General features: G+C 34.6%; 2 protein-coding genes across 3 annotated transcripts; one reads left to right on the forward strand and one right to left on the reverse strand.

Moving 5' to 3' along the window:
* Window positions 1-452: 452 nt before the first annotated feature.
* On the forward strand, window positions 453-6,509 carry LOC120625019. Its single transcript, XM_039891929.1, has 4 exons — window positions 453-1,976; window positions 2,801-3,842; window positions 4,867-5,221; window positions 5,758-6,509. The coding sequence occupies exons 1-4, from the start codon at window positions 494-496 to the stop codon at window positions 6,058-6,060; spliced, it is 3,183 nt and encodes a 1,060-aa protein (XP_039747863.1). The 5' UTR covers window positions 453-493; the 3' UTR covers window positions 6,061-6,509.
* A 1,284-nt stretch (window positions 6,510-7,793) lies between these two features.
* LOC120625318 lies at window positions 7,794-24,652 on the reverse strand. 2 transcript variants are annotated; one of them, XM_039892352.1, is made up of 7 exons: window positions 24,550-24,652; window positions 23,883-23,996; window positions 19,923-20,169; window positions 15,671-15,773; window positions 14,360-14,603; window positions 11,712-11,797; window positions 7,794-9,912 (listed from the first exon to the last, which is right to left on the reverse strand). In XM_039892352.1, exons 3-7 carry the CDS (start codon window positions 19,974-19,976, stop codon window positions 9,818-9,820), a joined length of 582 nt encoding a protein of 193 aa, XP_039748286.1. In that variant the 5' UTR covers window positions 19,977-20,169; window positions 23,883-23,996; window positions 24,550-24,652; the 3' UTR covers window positions 7,794-9,817. The 2 variants fall into 2 exon arrangements, with proteins under 2 accessions (XP_039748286.1, XP_039748285.1); XM_039892351.1 differs by lacking the exon at window positions 23,883-23,996.
* Between the last annotated feature and the right edge of the window lie 238 nt (window positions 24,653-24,890).

A 24,890-nucleotide genomic window follows, 5' to 3' on the forward strand; every position in this document is an offset into this window, starting at 1 on the left:
AAGTGTCTGTTTGTTTGTGTGCTAACCACACAAACAAACAGCCACAGTTTCGTATTCATAATATTTGTATTCGTTAGAATATACCCACATAATGATGGTTTCAGGCACGCAAATGCACGAATCTTTAAAGTTTGACGTCACATTTTACAGTCACAGGTCTATTTATAATATAGTAAATCAGGGCTGGTCGGATTATTTACAAAAAATGCAGTTAAATTTTGATAATGGCGGAAAAATTTATTTCTTGAATTATTGAAAAATGAGTTGTTTTATTACTCAATTATGTCTTATGTAAACCGTGTCACTTGCTTGATTCATACCTACTCTTTAATCTTATCTATAAATTAATTAAGCTTTTTATGAAGGAAAACCAATTACGCTTTTCAATGCATGATTAGCTTTACACGGAATTCCTATTTTTGAATCAGTATTTTTTATTTCGTGTACGAAACATGTCATTTCTAACAAAATAACGTAAACATAAATAGCAAAAATGCATAAAATATTTTTGCTGATCCTTATGTGTAAAAGTGTGTTAGCAGAAGACGAAGAAAGTGACGCTAAATACATTGATTTGTTACCAGAAGAGGAAAAGCAAGAGTTTTTAAATAGGATAGCTAGAAGAATCCTGGAAGGAATTACAACTAATGATACACCAAACGAATCACATGCTGAAATACCTGACGATCAACTTGATGCCCAAGACGCATTTGTTCAAGAAATTCTCAAGGAGGAATCTGATAATTTAAAAAACGAAAATAGAGAGCACAATTCTAAAGAAATCGATAAATATGATCGTGTTGTATCAAATAGAGACAGTGTTAATGAAAAAAGTGAATTCGGAGCTGAATCAGATCAGAATAGTTATAATAAAGAAGAGCATTTCGATTTGACTCTACGTGAAGGAAGAAGAAAGAAAAGGACAAACGGCGATAATAAATATAATAAAGAAACGACTACTGAGACATCTTATGATATTATTCCTGTACAAACCATATACGATCAGATTGAAAATGATGCTGTGAAATTTGATAACAAGGCTGCGATTACTTTGGAAGCGGATCAGAAAGAAAATGCAGAAGAAGAAATTCCTTTGATCGAGTCAGGGATTTCAAGTGATTTGGTATTCCCTAAAAATATTTTAATTACTGAATCCCCTAACGGACCAGATAAAAATGAAAGTTTAAAAACTACAGAAATAATAGATTTTGAGCCGAATATAAATGAAAATTATACATTCCAAGATAACATCAATAATGAAAACATTACACTTTTACCCGATTCAGTGTCTCAAGAGGCTACTTATAGTACAACAAATGGTGAAATCACGTGGGGTTTTAAACAAAAAATATATGAAAGTGAAAGTGAGGATAAGGAAGAAGACCAAAAAGAAGGTACATCTACATTAAATAACAGTACGATAAATGTAAATTCTCAAACAGAATCGATTAAAGCATTTTCAAGTTCTAATGACGTTACAGAAACAAGTAAAGATGAAGCAAGTACGATTACTGCAATAATAAACGTCACGAATTCAGATTCACATAAATCTAAAGGCAGTTATTTAAGAAGTATGACTAAGTTTGACGAATATGAAGATTTGCAAACAGAAAGAAGCGTCACTGTAGTCTCTAAAAAACTTTCAAATGATATATCAACGTCTGCTATAGAAACTGTTCCAATCGATAAGACATTAAGCGATGTAAAGATTGATTCTCAAATAGAGAACTTGAGTACAAAAATCAAAAATTTATCTGCATATAAATTGGACATAAAAACTTCAGAAAGCCCAGCACACTTAACGAGCGTTAAAAGTAACACAGTAAATATTATGAATCAAGGAAAATCGGATGAAAATAAAACAATCCTAAGAGAAAGAGATTACTATGAAGTCTCTCAAATTGGTGATAACGAACCTCTACATAATATAAACGACGATTTAAATAAAGTTAAAATTTACAAAGTTTCTGAAGTGGGTAAGTTACACCTTTTGATAAATCTTGAATTTTATATGAAACCCTGGAAACATCATCGACATCTGCCTATTAACGTCCCACTGCTAGGCGCAGGCCTCCTGTCTCATAGGGAAGAAGGTTTGAGAATGTGTAATGCAGATTGGTAGGCTTTTTATGATTATTATCACATAATAGTTATAATAATACTCTATTAAAACAATCGAGAATCGTAGCACATTTGGCAATAACCTGGTCATTATTTCTAACTTCTAAAAATAAATAATTGTTTTCTCGGAGTTGCAGTTTGTGACTTAAGCCCGCTACGGTGCTCGAGTACTATGGGTGGGCATTTTTAGTTGCTAAAATTATGACAGAAATTGCATAAAACAAATTTTACCCGACTGCAAAAGTAGGAGGGTTATGTCTGTCGAGTGTATTTATGTATGTTTATTTCTTTGGCAACCCATAGAACCTAAACAAAGGCAGTCTTATGTTATTTGAGTGGTGTCAATGGATTCGTTTTAGTTGTAAAAGCGACACTGGATGCATCAAAATTAAAAAAAAAGCAAAGAAATAAGTTAAACACGCTCACTTATCATATTTGGTTGATTATATGGGTTAGTGTGGATAGATAGTGGATATTGACCCAATCGGGTTTTTTGTCTTTTTTTTTAATATTTCCTTTTTAATTACTTAGGTGCGAATACCTAAAGAGCAAAGTTCACAAAAGTACTGAGCTGATATTTTGAAATAGTTTGAACGTTGTATATTACAGAACATTAATTTGAATCTTTATATTAGTTTAAGGATAAATAAGTTATTTCATCATTTGAATTGATTTTCAGATGCTAATCAACCACATTTTATGTCTACTGATAAGTCAAAACAATATAATCATCCTTTATACGTACCCGTTTACAATTATGCTCCAGAAAATGCATACTTCAGTACTTACAACAAATTGGGACCAAATATAGAAGACAACGATTACATAGATAGCCAAGAAAGAAAAACAGACGAAGATGCCAATCAATCTAACTTAATAAATACAAGAAATCGATTTTCAGCATATAATAATAAAAAAATCGAAAACGATCACAAAACTATAAGAAATACTAAACAGACATATAAGGAACAAAATGCAAAACGTTATGAATTTATAAAACCAGTAACACAAAATTTGGTTAGCCAAGACATTTATTACAATCCATATGATTATGCTGATTCGAATTACTATTTTGGTCGTATTTTGAGAAGAGGAAAGAAGATAAATAACGAAGTATACAAATCGAGTATTACCAAGAATACTACTAGTACAAAATATTTCCCAGACTCAAATGAAAAAGATCATCCTATATCCAGTATACATAAAAGTGATACAGTTAAAGATCATGTCAGGGCCATAAGACGGATTTTATACCTTCAAAAGTTATTTGGCTATGTACCTCAAGTAACTGATTATATAGGTCGAAAAGCAAATCAATATTATCATATTGGTTCGACGTCAATTACACCAAAACATAATAATATAGCTATTGATTATTATTTTGGAAGGGCTGATTCTAATGAAAACGTTAAAACAAATCAGGACTTTCGATGGAATAAACCGCAACGTAATATTGTACCTTTAACACCAAATCCTCTTAGTTTTGAAAATAAACCAGAAAAGCTGCATTTGGAAATGGGCAGCTCAGAAGCTAAGCTAAGCTCAGCAACTGAATCAAGAAGTCAAGAAATTGGTGAGCTCCCGTTCGAGAAACTTTTTGATTCAATGTTGTATGTATTAAAAGATAAAATAAAAGATGAAAGTGATAGCTTACTTCATTACAATTGGTTGAAAACAACTGTGGATATTCAGGCAGCTATACGAAAATTGATGGATTTAATGTAAGTAACAAATGGAGTCTATTCTACGATTTCAGCACCATAGGAGAAATAGGGGTTTTCTTAAAAAAATCCTAGCAAGTACCGCCATAACTTTACCGTATAACAGATATTCTTATACTGATTACAAGAATCATTAGCCAGGAGAAATGTTGAGGTATGACAGTGATATGTCACGCTAAGCTTTTACTGGAATATCCTGCTTTAATATTTAATCAATTCGATTAACTAGAAATCGAGAATACATAATTAAAATACATTATCATATTGATCTCGTGAATAGTCTCAGTCAGTTAAGGATCCATGTCTCCCGCTTCCACCAAGGTCTAGGCATAAATCATCTTTTAGTGAATGGTGAGTAGAAAGTCCAAAAGAGTTAATGAATAACGACTCTTTAAGACTACGTACAATTTCATTGAGTAGCTAGATTAGCTAGATTTTAGATTTAGGTTGGATTTAAGTATTGCGCCTCCAGGTCTATCTCCATTGATCCACCTCTAGTCTGGTCTCTACTTCCACGCTTTCAAAATGTTTTCATGAAGTTTTAATAATACCAATGAAAAGACAAATTATATAAAACTACTAGTGCCATCTGTCGGGCTATTTTGTCAATCTAAACCATCCAGGGTGCCACCCAAATTCAGGGTGCCGTCTAGGACGAGTTCAGTGACATACAAACGCACATAAGAAATATAAGATAAATCTTAATATATATAAATCTCTTGTCACGATGTTTGTCCGCGATGGACTCCTAAACTACTTAACCGATTTTAAATTAAATTGGCACACCGTGACTCGTGAGCAGTCTGGTCCAACTTAAGAGATAGGATAGCTTAGATCTTTAATTATAGTCGCAATTTTATTTTATTGCAAATTATTTGTCTATAATTAATTGGCAGTCACGTTATATATATATATACTACTATACTCATTTAAAGCATAGCGATACTGAATACTTTAAAAACAAAATCAAACGCAGACGAAGTCGCGGGCAACAGCTAGTATAATATAAGATTAATTATTTCAGTGACCAAATAAAAAACGGCGAACTTGTACATCCAAAAGATATCGAGCTCATTAAATACACTATATACCTTTTTAAATCATCACAAATAGCTTTGAACAAAGAAACAAAAAGTACAGTTTTAAATAAAACAAATAAACAAATCAATGCACCACGTGCAAAGAAAAGAGTTATGAAATTCCCTAAAATAATAAAGGAAAGAAAGTTTAATGAACCTATAAAGCGGTGGAAGGAATATGCAGCATTATTGCTAAGAGATGACAAGAAGTCAGATTTTAACTCTCTAAGTGAGCGAAAATTAATATTGTTTAATGATTTTGAAGATTTTCTTGAAAGCCTCCTTATTAACATAAATGATGTAAGTATTTTAATCTTAATCAGCATTCACATAAAAGACAGAGGCGATAATATTTTGCGAGTGAAAACATGACTTTCTTATTTGAAGGTATGTAGGTTTGTTTATTCTTATTTGAAGGTCTTCGGAAAATTTTATCTAGGTAAGTTGTTATTTTCATTATTCATATCATAGGATTTAGGGTGCTATATGATCTTCAGCCTTCAGAAAATAATTCGCATGTATGAAAACTATATTATAATCATGATTTTAATCGATGGACACTGTATTTTATGGGAATTTTCCAATTCCATGGTTTTTTTTGTATTTCCATTTACACGCAGGTTTTATATTTTTACCATTTTGTTTCAGAACTGTGATTCTTATTTTTAGGGCGTCAAGGGATATCATATTAATTGTAATATTAAAATAATATTGTTTTCCTAAAGACAGTAGTAATACCTCGGTGACTTCTTGCAACTCGTTTAATGCCATTTTTGCATCTAGTAGAGCTTGCGTTGCATTCAGGTTCAATTTCAAGTTTAATTTTAACTTTCCAGTTACACGACGCAATACAACACATATCTGTAATAACCGAATATAAAAACCAGAATTGGTTTCAAGATCTTAAGGTTATATACCTAGCAAACGGTAGTGAGAAAAGTCTAGCGCAAACAATACTACACCTTAGTCTATCTAGATTCCTAGATCTGATAGAAGAGAGTGCTACACTCGGCGTAGAAGATGATTTCAGAAGTTTTGTAAAGAAGAATAGAGACTTTGTTAAGAGGAGTACAGAAGAGTGTGGATATTTATTGAATGTTTTAGAAGAGGTGCGTAGAATCAATGCGTTAGAGCCCTAAGTCTTTAGTTTAACAAAATTTCATTGCTACAAACTCTCAGTTTCGAGGGTTCCGTATCTCTTTCATAATGGAAATACGGATCATCAGGATCATGTTAGTTTTAAGTGCGTATAGGTTTCACCATTAAAATGTTCGTTGGGTGGTGGTGATATGGTTATTTTTTATCGGCCTAATTTATAAGCACTTTTAAACATAAGTCTGCTATTAGTTCAGAGTGCAGATTCTACCAAATCTACAAAATTTAAGTTACTGCACTTTTTCAACATTTTATTATTTAACAATTATCCGTTCATTTGTGAGCTAGAATCAAGAACTTAGTATGTTGAACGCGGAGCGGAAATCAATGATCATATTAACAGATTTACATCGTAAAATATTGCGTCAAAATGATGGAAGCAAAGATGTCTGGTTGGCTAAAATACTATTTTTTTTATATTAAGACTCTTTTTAAAAAGTTAAACTTGTAACTAAGAATTTCGTAATTAGGTAGGCAAAATATTAAAGATAAACTGGTAGGTTTAACACGACCAAAGATAAAACCTATTGGTTATTCAGTCTGAAACGTCGTCTAAGGTCTCCGAGCCCTTGCAGGAGGTCTCAGAGTCCTCGCAGAAGGCACCTCGAGTCAACAAACCTCCGATATCGTCGCGCCCTGGTGTCCTTCTGATGGCGAGCATTCGAGCTCAGGTGGCTATCAGTTACGAGCCTTCCAAAAAATTAAAATGTATTTGGTCACGATGGGAATCTATCTATCATTCTTGATCTTTTCGTTGGTATTTCATGTACTGTTCGACACTGTTAAAGTGGCTTTTTTTTTAAATTAAAATCGTGCAACAAATTTCAAAATAACACACCCATTTTACATTAGAAAGTTTTTTCACTCCAGAATGTACAGTCACTCATAATTGAAGTTTTAAACAATTTTTTATTACAAATTCAAAATAAACAACAGTAAAAACTCAGTAAATGGTTTTATTTTTTAATAACTTCTATTTACATTAACCATTCTTAAATAATACTTTTATAGGTACCTATTTAAATTAAAATAGTTAATGATATGTGTTTTTATAAATATTATGTAAAATGACTAAATCTAAAATCACAAATCTGACAAAATATTGAGGTTTTAACAAAATAACTCGAAGAATTCTAAATTTACTGTAAAGTTAATAATAATGAAAACAGATATAAGATTTTATAAACAATCTGTATATGAAGTGAAACTTCTTTGGTTTGTTTCATATAGTCTAAGGTCCGGTATAATTATTTATAAGCGTTAAATTGTATTTGATATAAAGTTTATTACCGTTTAATAATTTTCTTTATACAACGTGTTAATGAAAACCGAAATAATACTTCAGAGGCTTTAGAAGTATATTATTTACTATCTCTGGGACTTATCTGTGAAACTCAAACGCTAATAGTTTTTGAGTAAACTATTGCCATAGTTATTACTGTAAGAAATTAGATACAGCTCTAACATCAAATGCAAAAGTAAAATCAAGTGACTATTGTCACTACGTAGGTACGTGTCGCGTACCATAGGTACTATGCACGTGTCGATCCTTTATCTTCAGTAGGGTTGTCATAAGTAAACACTTAGAATGTCTTGAATTAGTTTCTATACAAAAATAAATATGCTTCTTTTGATTTATTATTTTTACAGGTTGATTCCTTATGAAATATACTTATGCACCCTTCAACATTATTTCGTTATTCCGTTACACGTTGTATATGCATACAGAAAATCTCTTTTTATTTTATTTTGCACATTTTATAGTAAACAGTTATGACAATAATGTTTTCACTACCGGTCAGGTAAAAAAGGAGCAAGGGAATGATGCTATTAATATCGGTATATTTTAAAAAGATTTAAATTCAAGTGAACTATACTAACTACTAACCTTAACCTAATTATTGTAAGTTTTGGTTTGTAACACTTCCATAAATCACAAAAAACACTGGTCCCATTTTTGATTACACCTACCATTGAAATCGTATATGCAATGTGGTTGTCTGGACCAGGTAGTTAAAAGAATGGACTAAACGTAGGTAAATTTATCCCTATGGGATAAAATGGGAGTATGAAAAATATTTAGGGTAGACTGCGCTATGCCAATATTAAAACCTAGCCGCTTAAAAAGCATATAAAAAGAGACATCTCTTTTTAAAACATGGCGAATACAAACAAAGCATTGTATATTGTTTTGTACCGATAACTATCAACAGTGTTAACTTAGGGATACAAAACCTTATTTTCTAAAGTGTAATACTACATAGCGTCTAAAAAATACAAAGATTGGTAAAGGAGTACTATACTGATGGGGTACTTTTTATGCAAACTACAATGTTTGCATAATAAATTACGATTGACAACCACACCATCGGCTATGTTTACAGTTAAGGTGGAAAGTGTACCATGCCGATAGGGTATTTTCTTATCGCTTCCTTTTTTTAACAACAAAGCAATCTGTACAAAGTTATCATGAAAAATTGAGCGGTTACAAGCATAAGATACGCTGCGTTTACATTTAAGGTCGTGTTAATATCGAAACATGACACAGATCATTACCGTTAAGTAGTGATAAACATTTATTTTAAGGCATCCTAATAGTCATTTCCAAATGACCTTCAATGTACAAAAATACTTAATTATAAAATACAATGGAATGGAATCGAATCGAATCGAATGGAATCATTGGAGTTAAACATTGCACTATTTTTGAAATGTCAGATACACATTTACACATTTCAAAATATATTTATTAGGAAAAAGAGCTAAACTTCCATTATATTATGTATACATTTCCAAGATATTATTATGTTGGACTTTATCAATAGTAGAGTCATTTTTGGGACTCCCATGATTTTTCCAAATCTACCTTCATAATTGATGATTTGGCTATCACGGTACACGGTAGCTGATTCAAAAGTATTTTGTCCCGAAAAAATGACTGTTTCGAAAAAATGATTTTATTTTTTTAATTTATAAATAATATGCATTATATCAAAGTCTGTAACATTTGTAAAATTTCAGTCATATCCTGTGGTTATAACACTGAGGTATATTATAACAATCTATTATCAAATGGTAATACAAAAAAGAACACTTTTATATCTTATAAAAATTTCATCTTTGTTAACGCTTTCAATAGGATTTAAGGGCAACTGTTGTCAAAGTATATCTTCCTTGTAAGTGAAACCTTAAGCTCTATTCAAACTGAAGCAAATCCCGTGCGGAACGCGGGACGGTAATCGCTCACGCCGATTGTTTCAACTAAATTGTTGGACGCGAATTGACGAAAAACTAAAGCGGGGTCCCGCGCCATCGGCACTTGGGTTTTCAACTCGCGGGTTAAACTGCTATTAAAAACGTGAATATCTTGTTTTTCTTCTTTTGTAGCTGCTACAGTAAGGCTTCGTCTTCAAAATTAAGAGACATGTCCCATTATTATAGTCATAATTGAATGGAAAATTATCAACCTAATGTCCTTATAATTACACCGGCAACCACGCCGGTTAGACCAGAACGTTAAAGATTGCGTCGCACACTGGACGCAATCTAGTCGGCCTAGGTTTAAACGATTTGAACCATTGGCCGCGTCCTTTGCGGTATTTGGCTGTTTTTCCAGGTTTAACAGAGTTCGGAATCAGTTCTACTGAGATGCAGTTTTCTACTTCCTTTAGCCCTTTTTTATACGGTTACTTTTTCTTATTATATTTATAGGAGCTTCTTATATTTTGTTTCACTTGTTCGCTATGCTTCAGTTTCTAACTCCGCCTCTATTTCCTCCGGTGTCCTGAGGTCGATGGCGAATCTTTTCTTTAGGCTTGGTGGTCTTTCATCCAATTCTGAAGAAAGTAATAAAGTCAAAGTCAATTTTCTTGTTCAGTCTTGGTAAGTTCTGTGTGTGAGTGTGTGTGTGTGTTTGTGTGTGTTTAATTTTTAATTAAAATATCTGTTAAACTTAACAAGTATTAAAAATAATTGTTCATACACAAGCCTTGAGCCTAAAAAAATATGATAGCTTTTTACCATTTTTTATTCAAAATTCATACAATGAATTAAGACTCAAAGTAAAGAAATTTCTCTTTGGCTAAAGTCTAATCTTTTAACGCTAAATACTGAAAAATCAAACTATATTTGCTTTACAATCAATTCAAAAACACAACCTCACAATAATTTCCTTGTTAAAATTCATGAATGTAGTAATCTAAATTCTAGTAATTGTAATTGTCCTGTAATTAACAAAGTAACAACAAACAAATATCTAGGTGTAATGTTAGATTGGCGACTCTCATGGCACCCTCATGTCGAATTTGTGAATGGAAGAATAAGGAAGCTTGTCTGGATTTTTAAAACGCTGAGACACGTAACAACAAAAAAACATTGGGTCAATCCATTTTGGGATATTGCATTTCAACATGGGGTGCTGCTTCAAAAACAAAGTTTCTAGAAGTTGAAAGAGGTCAAAGGTCTTTACTAAAAGTTATGTTCTTCAAACCATACAGATTTTCAACTGTAGACCTATATAACCATTGTGAGTTACTAACGGTTAGAAAATTATATTTACTTTCATCATTACTAAGAGTACATAAAAAATTACCTTACAATACTGGCAAACTTAAAACGAGGAGAAGAAATATGGTTTTACATTCAATTCCAAGTAGGACTAAATTTGCTTCCCAACAATTTACCAGGAAATCGACTTATCTCTACAACATAATTAACAGTAAGTTAAATATTTATCCATTAGCACTTCATAATTGCAAAAAAGTGCTTACTGAGTGGTTGCATAAATTGAACTATTATGAAACGGAGGATTTGATGCAACAAATGTACGTATGAATTTTGCATCCCATACATTATAACTTATACATCCATTCGTTTACACATACACTCACTTACACACATACGCACTAAAACACACGCACACGACCACACATACACACACACACACACACACACACACACACACACTAACGCACCTCAAGTAGACACACATGTTGTAATTATCTTTGGTTTACCTTTATAACTTTGAATTATACTTAATTTTGATTTATATAACTTTGATCTACTTATTTATTTCAATTTGTATATGATGTTATGGAAGAGCGGGGCCGCCTGCCACAAGTGCTAGTAGTAATACTAGTAACTTACTAGGATGACCCCAATTTTAATGTATTATTTTGCTGTACGAAACGAAATAAATATTTTTTTAATTTTTTTTAAGACTCATTTTAACAAACACGCGGGCAACGAAGAGTTGCTCTCGAAGGACGTTTGCTTCATACGAATTAATGTGTTTTAAATAAATGTAAGTTAAATGTATTTAAATCCCTCTCGTTTCAAAAGGAAAATTCGTGCCCAGTAATCGGACTTAAATATACTATTCTTCTTCTTGTCTGTACCCCACATATCGTGGGGTACAGACAACAAGGTCTTATTCTGCTATCTTCCGTCACCTAATTATCCACATCTCGTTTTACACCCATATCCTCTTTCAGACAATCCATCCCATCTCTACTTTAACATACATATTTAACATTCTTCTGGGTCTCCATATTACATGATCATACCGTGCTAGCTTATTATTCTTTTACTCAACCACTTTAATCGAGGAATTAATGGACTGAGAAAGGTTATTTACCTGGATTCGCTTGCATTTCCTTCACCCTTCTCGAGTAGTCTTGGAAGGCGGCCGCCAAAGAGTAAGTGAGGCGTCTTGCAGCATTTCTGAAATTCGAAAAACATATATAAAAAACCTATATACAGTAGGTACCCTTAAAAGAAAAACTGACCTAATGCCCTTCGTTAAACAGTCGCAAAGTTGAATCGTAGAAGTGTGGACGAATTTGAGCTTTAACACTACATACTTTAGATCTTTTTCGCGTCTCAACTAATGGGCTCATGCCCGTTTTTAATAACGACGTACAAGGCAATGCCTAAGTTAGTTACACCTAATCAAAGAAGGTTCCTAGGCATACATTTATTTTCAGCTATCGATTTTCACTCAACTCATATAACCTAATTTGTCTATGTTTCTTGCCACTCACAAGGTGTGGTATTCTGTGTTTGTACTATCGTATTTTTACAATTGTAGAATGGATTTAAGTTTATTAAAAAAACTCGAATTTATATTTTTTTTATATGTCAAGCATAGGCTTCCGATTTCCCTAACAATAAGCACCGCCGAATCGGTTTCGTAGCTTAATATGACGTCATTAGTCATCATCTAAGAGTTGGTGAAACGTTGTTTTTTATCTATAGACATCGCCTAAATTAATAGGCGTCCGATTTAAGCGTTTCCTAGGTTTATTTAACAGATTTATTTCAAGTTTATCAGTAGTAGAGCTTATTGTGACAGAGCTCGTCCGGGGTCTACCACTATGCTTATTTCTGCCGCCAAGCAGCATTTCTATTTTCCAGCATTGCTGCGAAGGGAGTTGTTGCTGTTGTAATTACAGGCACATAATACCTAAGCCTTAGGTCGAAGAACGTAAAGCGGCAATTTATAGGTTTCCTGAATGAAGTGTTTGTCTGTTTATATGCGATGGTTTCCACATAACATCCATGCTTGCATGCTTGGCCCGTTACCAAAAAAAAGTACCTAAAGTATATTTCATAATATAATAGTAACCTAAAAAATAGATTCTCAATCAAGCTAATTATAATGACTTGAAAGTTGAAGTCAAGTGTGTACGTGGTAATATTTCGGCGATGCCTTGGTGTAGTGAAAACGGGCATACTTCGTTTCTGATAAGAACCGCTAAGGTAGGAAAAGACGAACTAAATCGCTGGACAGGAAATATAGGGAAGTCGATAAACTAATGACACAGGCACTGCGTGGGCATCTTTTTTTTTTTTATTTATTTATTTAACTCTTTATTTGTACAACACTATGAAGTTAGGAAAAAACAATAGAAATACAAAGATAGAAGTAGAATACAAAAGGCGGCCTTAGTAGCGATCTCTGCCAGGCAACCTTTGGATTAGGACGAGAGCGAGAGCGGACAGGTGGTGTAAAATTATTAATAATTAATTCCATAGAGTATTTAATACCTACCTGTATGCAATAGGCAAGGCAGCCAGTGAAAACTGCCCTTATTGTGGTACGGCGGACACGCCCAATCATGCGAAATTGCAATGCATAGAGTTTGGCGAAAACGGAGAGCCTTTAACAAAAGACCATCTGGTTTCTCAGATGCTGAGGAGTAAGGAGGGCTGGAATAGGAGCGCAACATACTCCAAAACATTATGGGAAGACGAGCAAGGATGATTTTTATATGCATTTTAAATTTATAAAATTGATAATTCCTTCAAGTGTAGGTAAAAACACTAATAAAAATTATAAAAAAGGATAAATAGAGTCGGCAAAAGCAGAACGCAGCCTAATTACACAGCCCCCCTTCCAGAAGTAAGGCGTATTGCGGTTCCGGGAAGGAAGGTTACTGAATGTAGGAGGTTTTGGTCCGTAGGACAATGAGTAATTTTACTCCTAGTGCAGTCGGGCATGTCAACTTGGTTTATGAGGATTTCATCATACAATAAAAAACAAAAAGATGGAGAAAGGCGTTCCAACCTAGCTGTTTCCATTCACGTGTAACTTGAGAACCAACCCTTATATCAAGATTGAAAATAAACATTACACTTATTCTAAACGTATTTTTGGCAAAATAGTACTTTTACGTGAATGACGAAATCATATTATTTTTCTTGTCATATCACAAGTAAATATGACACACATAAATTCGAATTCATGGGAAAATTGATTGAGATAAAAAAATAGGTTATCTGATAAATGGGTTTATTGTGAAATATCAACCTCAGATTGGTATCTAGAATATTCTACTTTAAATATACTTATTCGTATGATAAATCAAGCCTGCCAACTCGCATCGGAGCGATGTGGTGAATTCTATATGAGATCTAGGCCAAGGCCCATCAGTGGGATATTAGAACCAGTTTAAAAACTGCCCTATGATGTTCGGAAGTATCTTCTATGTCCAAAAATATCTTGGTTTCACAGAAATTAAAGGTTGGGCTTATACATAAATTAATAAATATATTTTTAAAAAATATTTTCCGAGAAAACGCACACCGTGTCATGGACGTCATATTTTGAATTCGGCATTTCACCTGTCCAGGCGTAACGCTAGATTTTGCAGTTTTATATATTGAAAATAAATTGCACGTTATAACTACCTATAGAAAAATGACGAACATGAAAGTTTCGTTGTTTAATTTTTCATACAAACGAAAGCTACAAGGGTTTCAAAACACCTCGTATAAACCTACCTGGATTCGCAAACAAATGCGTGACATTCGAAGGGATTCAATCCTTTAACATCAGCGTTATCCTTAACAATGATCATGGAGAAGACCCTCGTGTACACCAGGTCCTGGACCCCGTACGAAATTGACTGGATGTTGAAAAACACAGCCATGTGTTCAAACTCATCCTTATGGGGCCCATGGTTGTGAGTTTCCAGGTGTACTCCGTCTACCGTAATGGTTAGTTTTACTATGGGAAGAATTTGACCTGGAAATAAAATAAAAATATAGTTATTGCTGTTCGCGACTTTGTCGCCGCTTATTTTGGGATATAATATTTACTACAGCTACAGAGTCCCAGTACGCACCTCTAACTTTTCTATGTTATGTGCGTTTTAGGTTATTAAAAATATCACTTGCTTTGACGGGGAAGGAAACATTGTAAGGAAACCTGTATGCTTGAGGGTTCTACATAATGTTCTCAAAGGTACGTGGAGTCCACCAACCCGCACTGGGCCAGCGTGGTGAACTACGGCCTTAACCCCTTCTCATTTTGGGAGGAGACCCGTGCCCTGTAGTTTACCGGTAATGGGCCGATATGATGATGATGATGTTGTACATAAGTACCACAATATTTGAGTCAACATTTCGACCCAGTTACGTGAAACTGCGGGGAATAGCTAGTAAGTATATATACATTATACACTCATAATAATGTCGATGTCATCATTCGCCTCTAGCCCAGTAGGACCGCGGGTATATGGTAGAGTACCGTTGTCTTACCAGTAGGTGACATCGGTGGGACCACGAACTCCGAAAAACTTCGTTAAAAATCTATTAATTCAAAATTCGAATTTAAAATTTCCTTTTTATGTAGGCCTATCACAGCCTCTTAAGAATCGTTAATGCATATGTGTTTACATAATCAAAGTCAATTTAAAATATTTCTTTATTCAAATAAATACATGCACATACACGGCACTCTTGATTACATGTAAAATAATTACACGTACAGTACGATTCAAACTTAAATGCGTCTGCGTGAAGTTAGCAGACGGGCGCTGTTACCCTCACCGCTACACCGGTCACGCAAAATGTGTGTGGTGCGCAACGTCGTTTGCAAACTTCAGGGGCGCATTTACGTTTGAAACGTACTGTAATTACATGTAAAATATGACATAAATTGGAGCTGATGGCGATAACTAATTCCTTCAACTTAAAACTAAAGCTACGAGGGTTCCAAATGTTTCCTGGGCTAAGAAGAAGCTCACAAGAAACTTAGACGGTAACTTCACGACTTTAGTCTGAATACCTACTCATAGTAAGCCATTTTACCTGGAGGTAGTGCTTTAGCTGCTGCCACCATAAGATCCACTGGTTTCCGTGTATGCTTGATACCCCATAGCCCTCGCGCGTCGCTTTGTCCTAGATATTTCACCTGGAAGATCAAAAATGTTTAGATTAGAAAAAGAAAGACAGTGCTAGATTTCCCCTGCGGCTTTTCCCGTGTGTACTGCATGCTTACTTCCCTTCAAGGAAATCAATGAACTAATTTTCAAATTATCTATGCTTATAATAAATCTGTAACTGGAAGATTTCTGTCCATTTAATATATTTTAAAAATTTTGACCGGGGGATGCTTTATAATCGATAATGAGTCCAAATAGATTTTTATTGAACTTTTGCCTGTCAGCCTGTTTGTCTGTCTTTCTGTCTGTCCGGACATCACGTAAAAATTACTAAACGGATTTTAATAAAATTTGGTATAGTGGTAGCTGATATTCCGGGTCAACATATAGAATACTTTTTATCCCGATAAACAATATAACGGTAGCTCCGTTAAATTTGAACCGATTTTAATAATTCTTTTTTTATTTAAAAGTGTATACTATCGAGCATGTTTTGTCTTATTTTAATAAGGATCTGATAAATATTGTCGGAGATAAAGGACATAACTCTTCACAAATAACAGCAAGTCGCAAGGCATATGGGACAACGATCGAATGCATGTGTATTGCGTACCATCCTACTAATATTATAAATGCGAAAGTTTGTGAGGATGTATGTATCAACTAGAATAATGACAACTTACAACTGAGTTACAATGGACCACGTAAAATAATAGTAATAGTAGGTACATAGCAAGCCACGATGATCTTTTCTAGCTTCTACATTGACTCATACAAGGACGAAGTCGCGAGGGTCCGCTAGTCCATAATAAAAGTAGCTTTTGTTTTCTTATTTTTCTTTTTACTTGACTTTTAGGTCGTAATTTGTCAATATGTTTTGTAGTAGCCTATAAACTTCCTCAAGAGTTGGACTTTCAAGAGAGAAAACAATTCATGAGTCCGAAATGTGCTTTCAGATATTATTATTGTTTTTTTATTTATATACGAAAAAAATTAAACGTTAAACAGAAAAATGCGGTTTTATTTATCTACTTTAAGGATGTTCCACTGAATAAAAATTGTAGTATAAAAAAGAATTTAAAAAATAACTAAACCTACTAGAATGTTTTATGTAACAGAATTAAGGTAGGTACGTTCAATTCAATTCTTTATTTGCGTGATTGCAGGTTACTTATTGAATTAGGTCTTACATTACATGTTCCGTACTACAATAGATTCGTTACATAAAATACCTACTATTTAGAGTAATGAATAACTCTAGCGTTCAGTTAGATGCCGCGCAGAAACCGAAAGGGGATGAGGGTTTTAAATAACTGTTATATTTCTGACAGGTTAGTTCAGTTCGCTACCATGTTAGACTGCACTATCTGATCGCCAGATGAAATTATAGTCTAGAGATAAATTGTAGTGGAAATTAAAAAAAAAACTCTGGTTGTTCTACGGTGCTCCTCATTTCTGATATGATCACGTGAACAATATTTCTGAACGACCTTTTTGAGTTGCATTAGGCAATTAAAACTTTTCTTAACAATTTTCAGCTCAAATTCTATTATTGCGCTAAATATAGAACAACCTCCAAATAATACTAGTCCACAATATTAAAATCTCACAACAATAGTATATTTTAACAATGGCGGCGATCGGATGAGATGATCTCATGCGTAATTTCGTAAAATATAATCCCACCCATTGTTTATTTTTAAGTGTAATTAAACGAGCGTCAATTCCATCTATCCAAAATGCGAAGTGTTCGCTAAGTATCATCCAATAGTGACCCATAAGAACAAAATACCATTTAAATCAGTTGTTGTTTTCTTTTTGTCACTACATTTTTTTTTCACTGCAATTTAGCCCCTGCCGGAGATCGGATAGGCTAACGAAAGGATTGATAGCCACCAAAAGGGTTGTAACAGTGTCATGGTAAGCGTCATGTAGACGGGAGAGTACCCCTACTAGTACAAGTACAAGTGTCCCCCTTCTCTTTAGCGAGGAAGCCCCGGCAATTGGTTGGGGTGGTTACCAGACGTCTGAGAAGTATATAAGGATCACCGGGTGTTTATCAAATCAGAGAGGGATAAGCCTTAGTGGTTTTTCTGTCGGGTGAAACCGCCTTCAGCAGGGGGAGTTAAACATATAAATATAATTTCGGTCCTATCCAAGGGAAAATTTGCCCACAACAGGGCACAGACCTCCTCTACAAATGAGAAGGGATTATCCATTAGTCCACCACGTTGGCCAAGTGCTGACTGGTAGACTTTACACGCCTTTTAGGGCATGCAGGCGAGATGTTTGTCTTCACCATTTCACAAGCAAGTGAAATTTTAAATGCTTATGTTTTAATAAAACGCACACAACTCCGAAAAGTTAGAGGTGCGTGCCATGGATCAAACTCATGGAAGGAAGGCTGAAGCGATAACCACTCGGCTATCACCGCTTCTCAAATTACTAATACCTAACTAAAACTCCGAGTACCCAGGTGGGTACTAAAGTGAGTCTGCGACGCATTCCACCATGAAGTGTGTGTAATTGGAGCGGACGTGAGCGGAAGTGACGTCATCGCAATCAACATGGCCCCCATAAACTCTGCCCGTATAATATAAATGTTAATACCTAATTGTTTGCAAACCTTTCGATCAATCTAATATGCGATATCAAATTAAGCCAGGATGTTTAAACTCAGTCCATTTTTTCTTACCCGTTTTATCCAAACGTAATGTATCCAAATAAATCGCTGTCAAGGGCAATTTTTATCTATTTTTCATAGTTATAAGGAAATATTCTATTATAAATGATGATTTAAGATAAAAATAATTATAAATCAAAGGGTGCTTTAATTTATAATTATCTGTGTCCATAATTATAATACTTTAAAATATTTTTTGCTACACCGGCAACAGAAATACACATTTGGTGAAAATTTCAACTCATTACTTATTACGGTTCTTGCGATAGGTAATGACCGACGGACGGACGGGCGGACGGTTAGACGGTTAAATTGGATGCTTAATAGGACACCATTCGATTTTGGAATCCCAAAAAACATAGAGGTTTAAGTCACAGTTCCCGCTTAAGTAATAAAGTAAATAGGAAACCTGACACATCCGACATAATTACAATATTTGTAATCCTCGCTGACATACTAATAAAAGCCGAGGTCAGTTCTTTTGACACCAATAAAACTACACTCCTGTACGTAGTATGAGTTCGTCAGTACACTCTCGAACTTGTTCATACAGGGTTACTTCAACCTCTTAAAGCAGTATTATTGTAAGAATCAAGTAGATGGCCCATGTGATGTTATATGGAGAACCATCGCCTATAAATAGGGCATTCAAAAAACGACCTACTAAAACCCACCGCGTAGGTCTAAGTATATCAGCTGAACAGTTCGCGAAGCTTAAATGGCAATAGACGGGACGTATAGCGCGGAGAACCCATAGATGTTCGGGCCCCAAGATACTGGAATGGCGACAGACAACGCGAGTTACTCGGAGCCACTAGAAAAAAGCGGTCCAAGACCGTGAATTTCTTACAAAAGTCCTAGTTCCTATCTATGTCCAGAAGATGACGTTATTTAATTGCAATGATGATGATGATGGTGATAATGAGATATGTTTAAGTTAATCTAAAGTTAATGGCGTATAGTTAACTTATGTTCTTCACAACTTCACAGGTAACTACAAACTGCATAATGATGCAAATCTGGCAGTTGCCTCATCACTCGCTGTGCGTTGTTTTTCGTAACTTGTTCCGCTCTGCATGCGTAACGTTACAAATCTAAAATAACTGTCTGACTTCTACTTAGGTTTATCTATTTATTTATCTTAGAAACTATACCATAGATAGGGTTAAAATTAAAAATTAAATTAAACACCCAGCGAATCTTGACTTTCTCGTACTATAAATAATCCCATGTTCAACATTACGTCGTAAGCTATGGAAAATGTCATTAAGATCGGTACAGCTGTAAAGGCGTTTTCAATCCAGCGGGAATGCGTCCCTGGTGTTTTTTTCTTGATAAAAGCAGTCTATGGCCGTTTCCAGGATACCAGCTTTCACCGTACAAAATTTCACCAAGATTTCAGTTCATCTGGACATAGCTAACAAACAAACAGTTTTTCTTTCGCATTTGGCTTTAGAAGTCGATTTTTTGAAAATATGTAAAATAAAAAACTTACTTGAAAAGTCATCGGCAAATCGGTGACGGTCACAGGTCCTTCATTGTCGGCCATTTTGAATCCTAATTCTTTACTACTTTACTTGCACATAATAATGTTTATTGCATGTTTTACACGCTTTCTTATATCTAAGAATAAGTTATTGGTTTTATTGTTTTTTTGCACAGATTAATTTATCAATTTTATTATATTTCTAAACCTATTTTTTAAATTCATCTGAAAACAATACACTGCATTGCTACGCCATCTGAAAAAGAAAGGAAAAGATGTTTTATATCTTATATATTTTTAGAATATATCATCGTCTCATTATAATTATATCTAGGGACGATGGATGGTCTGCTGCGGCCTTTGTTGGATTTTCCACGCTCCCTTTTATTTTGGTAGTCTATAAGACTCTTTTGTTGCCAACTGCCAACTTGTACCGATAAGTTTTCTCTTACAGTGGGATATTATGAAAAGTAGGCTTCATTTGCTATACTCCGCGTAAAGCAGGAGAATCTGTATGGTGTAATTAATAATTTCTTCAATCTTAGGTTTCTTAGGTTTAGTTTAAGTCGTACTTAACAATTATTCATTGTAAAGTCAACATCTCCTGAGGATGCTTCGGTTTCAGAGCGAAACGTGCGTAGATTTGTTTGGTGAACATTGCCAAAGATCTGTTTGGTGTGGAGTATAAGGATTGAAGAAATTATTAATTACACCATACAGATTCATCAGCTTTTCGCGGAGTAAAGCAAATTGAGCTTAATTTTGATAATATATCATGGATTTCCGCAAAGTAACGCCTGCTTCTGTCCAATATCGTACAGTGCGTTTACCACGAGGCACGGCAATTATTTGAAACACAATACCCCTAATCGGTTTCTACTGTCGTAAGCGCGTAACGAAGTAAATTTAAGTTCAGTAGACAACCATTGCCTATAAACAGAACAACCCTTTGCAGGGCATGCATGGATGACGTCATACAAAGCACTGTGTAAATCAGCCTGAGGCGAACGGTGTTAAGCCTCATGTGTCTGTAATCACACCATTGCAACAATGCTGGTTAGCGGCACAAACAAGCATGGTGCATGTACTTCCCCGTACGATCTCTGTCACAAACAGTTCTACTGCTACTAAACCATCGTAGAACGGATAGCCTATAGATATCGCTTGGCGGTACGTTTTGTCGGTAAATAGCTACAAAATTAATACTAAAGTGTTATTTTTGTTCTAGATGGTTTTTATGCGTTCAGGTTTAGTTTAATGTGCCCAGCCAAGGTGAAAGCGACTGATAACAGCTGATAAGAGTCGGCTTGATTGTAATTGTGTGGTAAATGATGCGTCAATGCACTTTATAATATCGCTAGTTCTTATATGCTTGAAAGCATTTTTTAGAGATTCAATATGTATTGTCAAAAATTACCATAGAGCTAGCAAAGCAAATCAGGGAAACCATTTAGTAACAACGAGTCTGAAGCGAAGAGGAATGTCTCCAAGAGGCTCCTGAATTTTATTATCATACGGATGCTTAGAGACTGGATAAGATTTGAACAAATAAGTTAGGATTAGTATCAATAAACATTCCCAAAAATATTTGACAATTCCAGCCGGCCTGTTGGAAAGAATATCAAATCAAACAATCAATAGCCTGAGTATATCCATTGAATAAGAAAGTATAGAATCCTCATTCAGCGATTTATGCAGTGCATTGTGTCCAAAAACAGTGAAAACGTCCCGCGCACGTCTCACTTTACACCCGCGGAATGTAGCTAGCTCACAGTTTTCCCATCTTCACATTTTATAATGAACGCTTAGAACATTAGAGGTAAAATAACTACTGTCATCGGCTAAATGGTATGAAGTGACCAACGGTTTGTTCGAGAAACCATTCTAAAGTGGAGTGGTTTTCGATGCTTCAATAGTCATGTACACGGTTAGTTGTTCTTAATTCTGTGCCTACATCCATTGCTGGCCCATAAACACCACGTTGGGAAGGTTATCACAGTAGACGGTTGTAGAAGTACAAAGGACGCAGCCTTTGCCCGTTCTCTGTCATATGCCCGTACGACTAACGTCGGAAGTGGAGGCGTGGTAACAACTGTATTAAGCAGTACTAGTAGTAGTACAGTAGCAGTCAGTGGCGTGCATAGAGGGTATGTACAGGGTATGCAAATTATATAAAATGAAGAAAGTCTCCTGTACGAGTTATAACACACTTAAGGATAGGCATTGTAAGAGTTATAAGAAGCCTACCCCTAAGTATTTATAGCTCGTACTAGAGATTTTCTTCATTTTATTTCATCTGCATACCCTGTGAATACCCTTCATGCACGCAACTGGTAGCAGTAACTGTAAAAGCAGTTTTTTAGTGACTATAATAGGCATATGCAATGATTTTCGCGCTCTGACATTTAAAAGGTGCAATCCGTTAAAGTATTTCAGACAAAATTCTTATCTAATTGTATGGTGACCAAAATTCAATATTTTTATTATTTTACTAATGATATCAAAGAATTAAAATAATTTTATAAATTTTTAATTTTTGATTTTAATATTATGTGTTTAAACTATTTAGCTATTTTTATTTATATTTGTTTTATGAGTATACAAACAGAAACCTCAGTTTTATCTATTTGTATGGGTTTAGATAAATAGAATGAACGATAGGAAGAATATAAAGGTAACGAAGCCATATAATAGATGTTTAACGGTCATGCAACCTGTCTCCCCCAAAAGCCGTCCTTTTCGACAGGTGATGTTTGTTCCCCACATATATATGCTATATATATAAAAAATGTAAACTTTAAACTTATAACAGTCGGTGTTTATAATTCAATGGCAACTTCCAATATCAGCTTTATTTAAAATTGCAATAATTTTGCTTTTCTTATTAATAACGCTGTGTTAGTTTGCCGCTGTTTTATCTTATCTTATCTTGTTTGTTATACTATCACAGTGAGATACTTGTAAAAGATAATGTTATAAACGTCATAAGTGCTGTGTTAAAGCAACAAAAGCCTCACTACAGAGTAAAAAAACCGGCCAAGTAAGAGTCTCATACGGGTCTCCTCCCAATGAGCAGGGTTTAGGTCCACAACACTAGTCAAGTGCGGATTTCATACGCCTCTGAGAAAATTAAGAAGAAATAGGGCATGCACGTTTCCTCATGATGTTTTCCATCACCGGAAAGATAGTGATATTTTATTGCTCTAAATATGGAATTAAACTCTAACTCCTACAAACTTAGTTACATTACAGAAATTGAAGTAAATTCAGGAATAGTTTCATTTTATTAAAATTTATAGCTTCATATAATTCCAGCCTGATTAATTGTGTGCACAGGTGTCAAGAGTTGGATCGTGAAAAGAAAACAATAAGTTTCAAAATGGCGTCAAGGTCAGACAACAATATGTTACTTTTATTACCATAATATCGCTGCGGTGACGACCTAGTGGTTAGGACTTCGGCTTATCTTTCGGGAGGGCGATTTCGAACCCCGGCTCGCACCTCTAACTTTTCTAATTTATTTGCGTTTCAAGTTATTATCTCTTGCTCTAACAGTGAAGGAAAACATCGTCTGGAAATCTGCATGCCTAAGAGTTCTCTATAATGTTCTCAAAGGCGTGTGAAGTTTAACAATCCTCATATAGACAGCGTTGTGGTACAGCCTAAGCCCTGCTCTTTCTGGGAAGAGACCTGTGCCCTTTGTTGGGTTAGTGAGGGGTTGATATTATGATGACTGTAATATGTCGTTTTCTGCCTTTTCATTTACTATGCAAAAAGAAAAGCGTAATTAGGTACCAGTAACTATCCCATATTCTATTTAAAAAAAAAAAAAAATTGTTTTTTTTTTTTATTTATATACGCCCGAAGTTTAAGAAATAAGTTATTATCATTATCGAATGGGGAGTGTGGAAAAGTTATCATCGTCATCCACCGATAGAAGTCCGATGCTGGACTTAAATGGGTACCTACCTATTTTGTAGAGATTTCCAAACGCCACGGATTTATGTCGCTTGAATCCTGGATTTCGATAGCAGTGGGTTTATCAACGCTGTACTTTTCAATGCGGGGTCGACAATCCAGCTCCTTGGGAATATGATAAACAGATATTGGGGCAGCACTAGTAAATTGAATCATTGATCTGAAGATTATCGATTCGACATTGGACCCACATTGGAATTGGTCTATTCTCTACAACCCTCACTCCTGGAGTATTCCTATCTGTCACTGTCAGTTCGATGAGTATACAGTCAAGTGAGTTGCGAAGATACCCCCTTGGAGGATGGAGCCTACAAAAAATTACCTACTTAGAAATATTAGGCTACTAGAAATTATTGTCAGAAGGTAAAATCGCCAGCGAACGCCTTGGTTGAAATAATAAATGCTCCAAAAAGCATAAAAAACATAGTCTAAAACTGTATAAATTTAATAAGTTAGGTATTTAAGTTTAAAACTTACCGAATAGGTACATGAAATTAAATAAATCTCGATCAAAGAATTGTTTTTCTAAACTTGAACAAATTATACGTTATTTAATCGAACCTAGGTATGTAAAAAGGTACCTACCTTATAGGTATTTAATAGTAAATAGTATGTAAATAAAAATAATGCAACATAAAACGATTGTCATAAGACTTACATTAAAGAAAAATCACAACACTAAACCTTTTCCCTCGAAACCTTTGCACTGAACACAAAAATAAAGAAAAAAGAAAAAGTCTACTCCAAACGTCCGTTCGAAATGGCGCCGACGTTATTCTGAATACGAAAAACCATTCTGTGTTCAAAATCGGAACGTATCTACATCCAAATAAAATTGATCTCTGGACTACAATACTTTGACCGTACTTTCATACAAGCTTGTTTTGTAAAGAGGGGCGAAGAGGGTCATGTTATATTGGTTTTGTAGGTGTCTTTACAAAGTAAGTTTTGAATGGTGCTATGTAAATGAAACCTTATAGCCGTTGATATAAGAAAGTT

The sequence above is a fragment of the Pararge aegeria genome, chromosome 7, assembly GCF_905163445.1.
Source record: "Pararge aegeria chromosome 7, ilParAegt1.1, whole genome shotgun sequence".
Lineage (NCBI taxonomy): Eukaryota > Metazoa > Arthropoda > Insecta > Lepidoptera > Nymphalidae > Pararge > Pararge aegeria.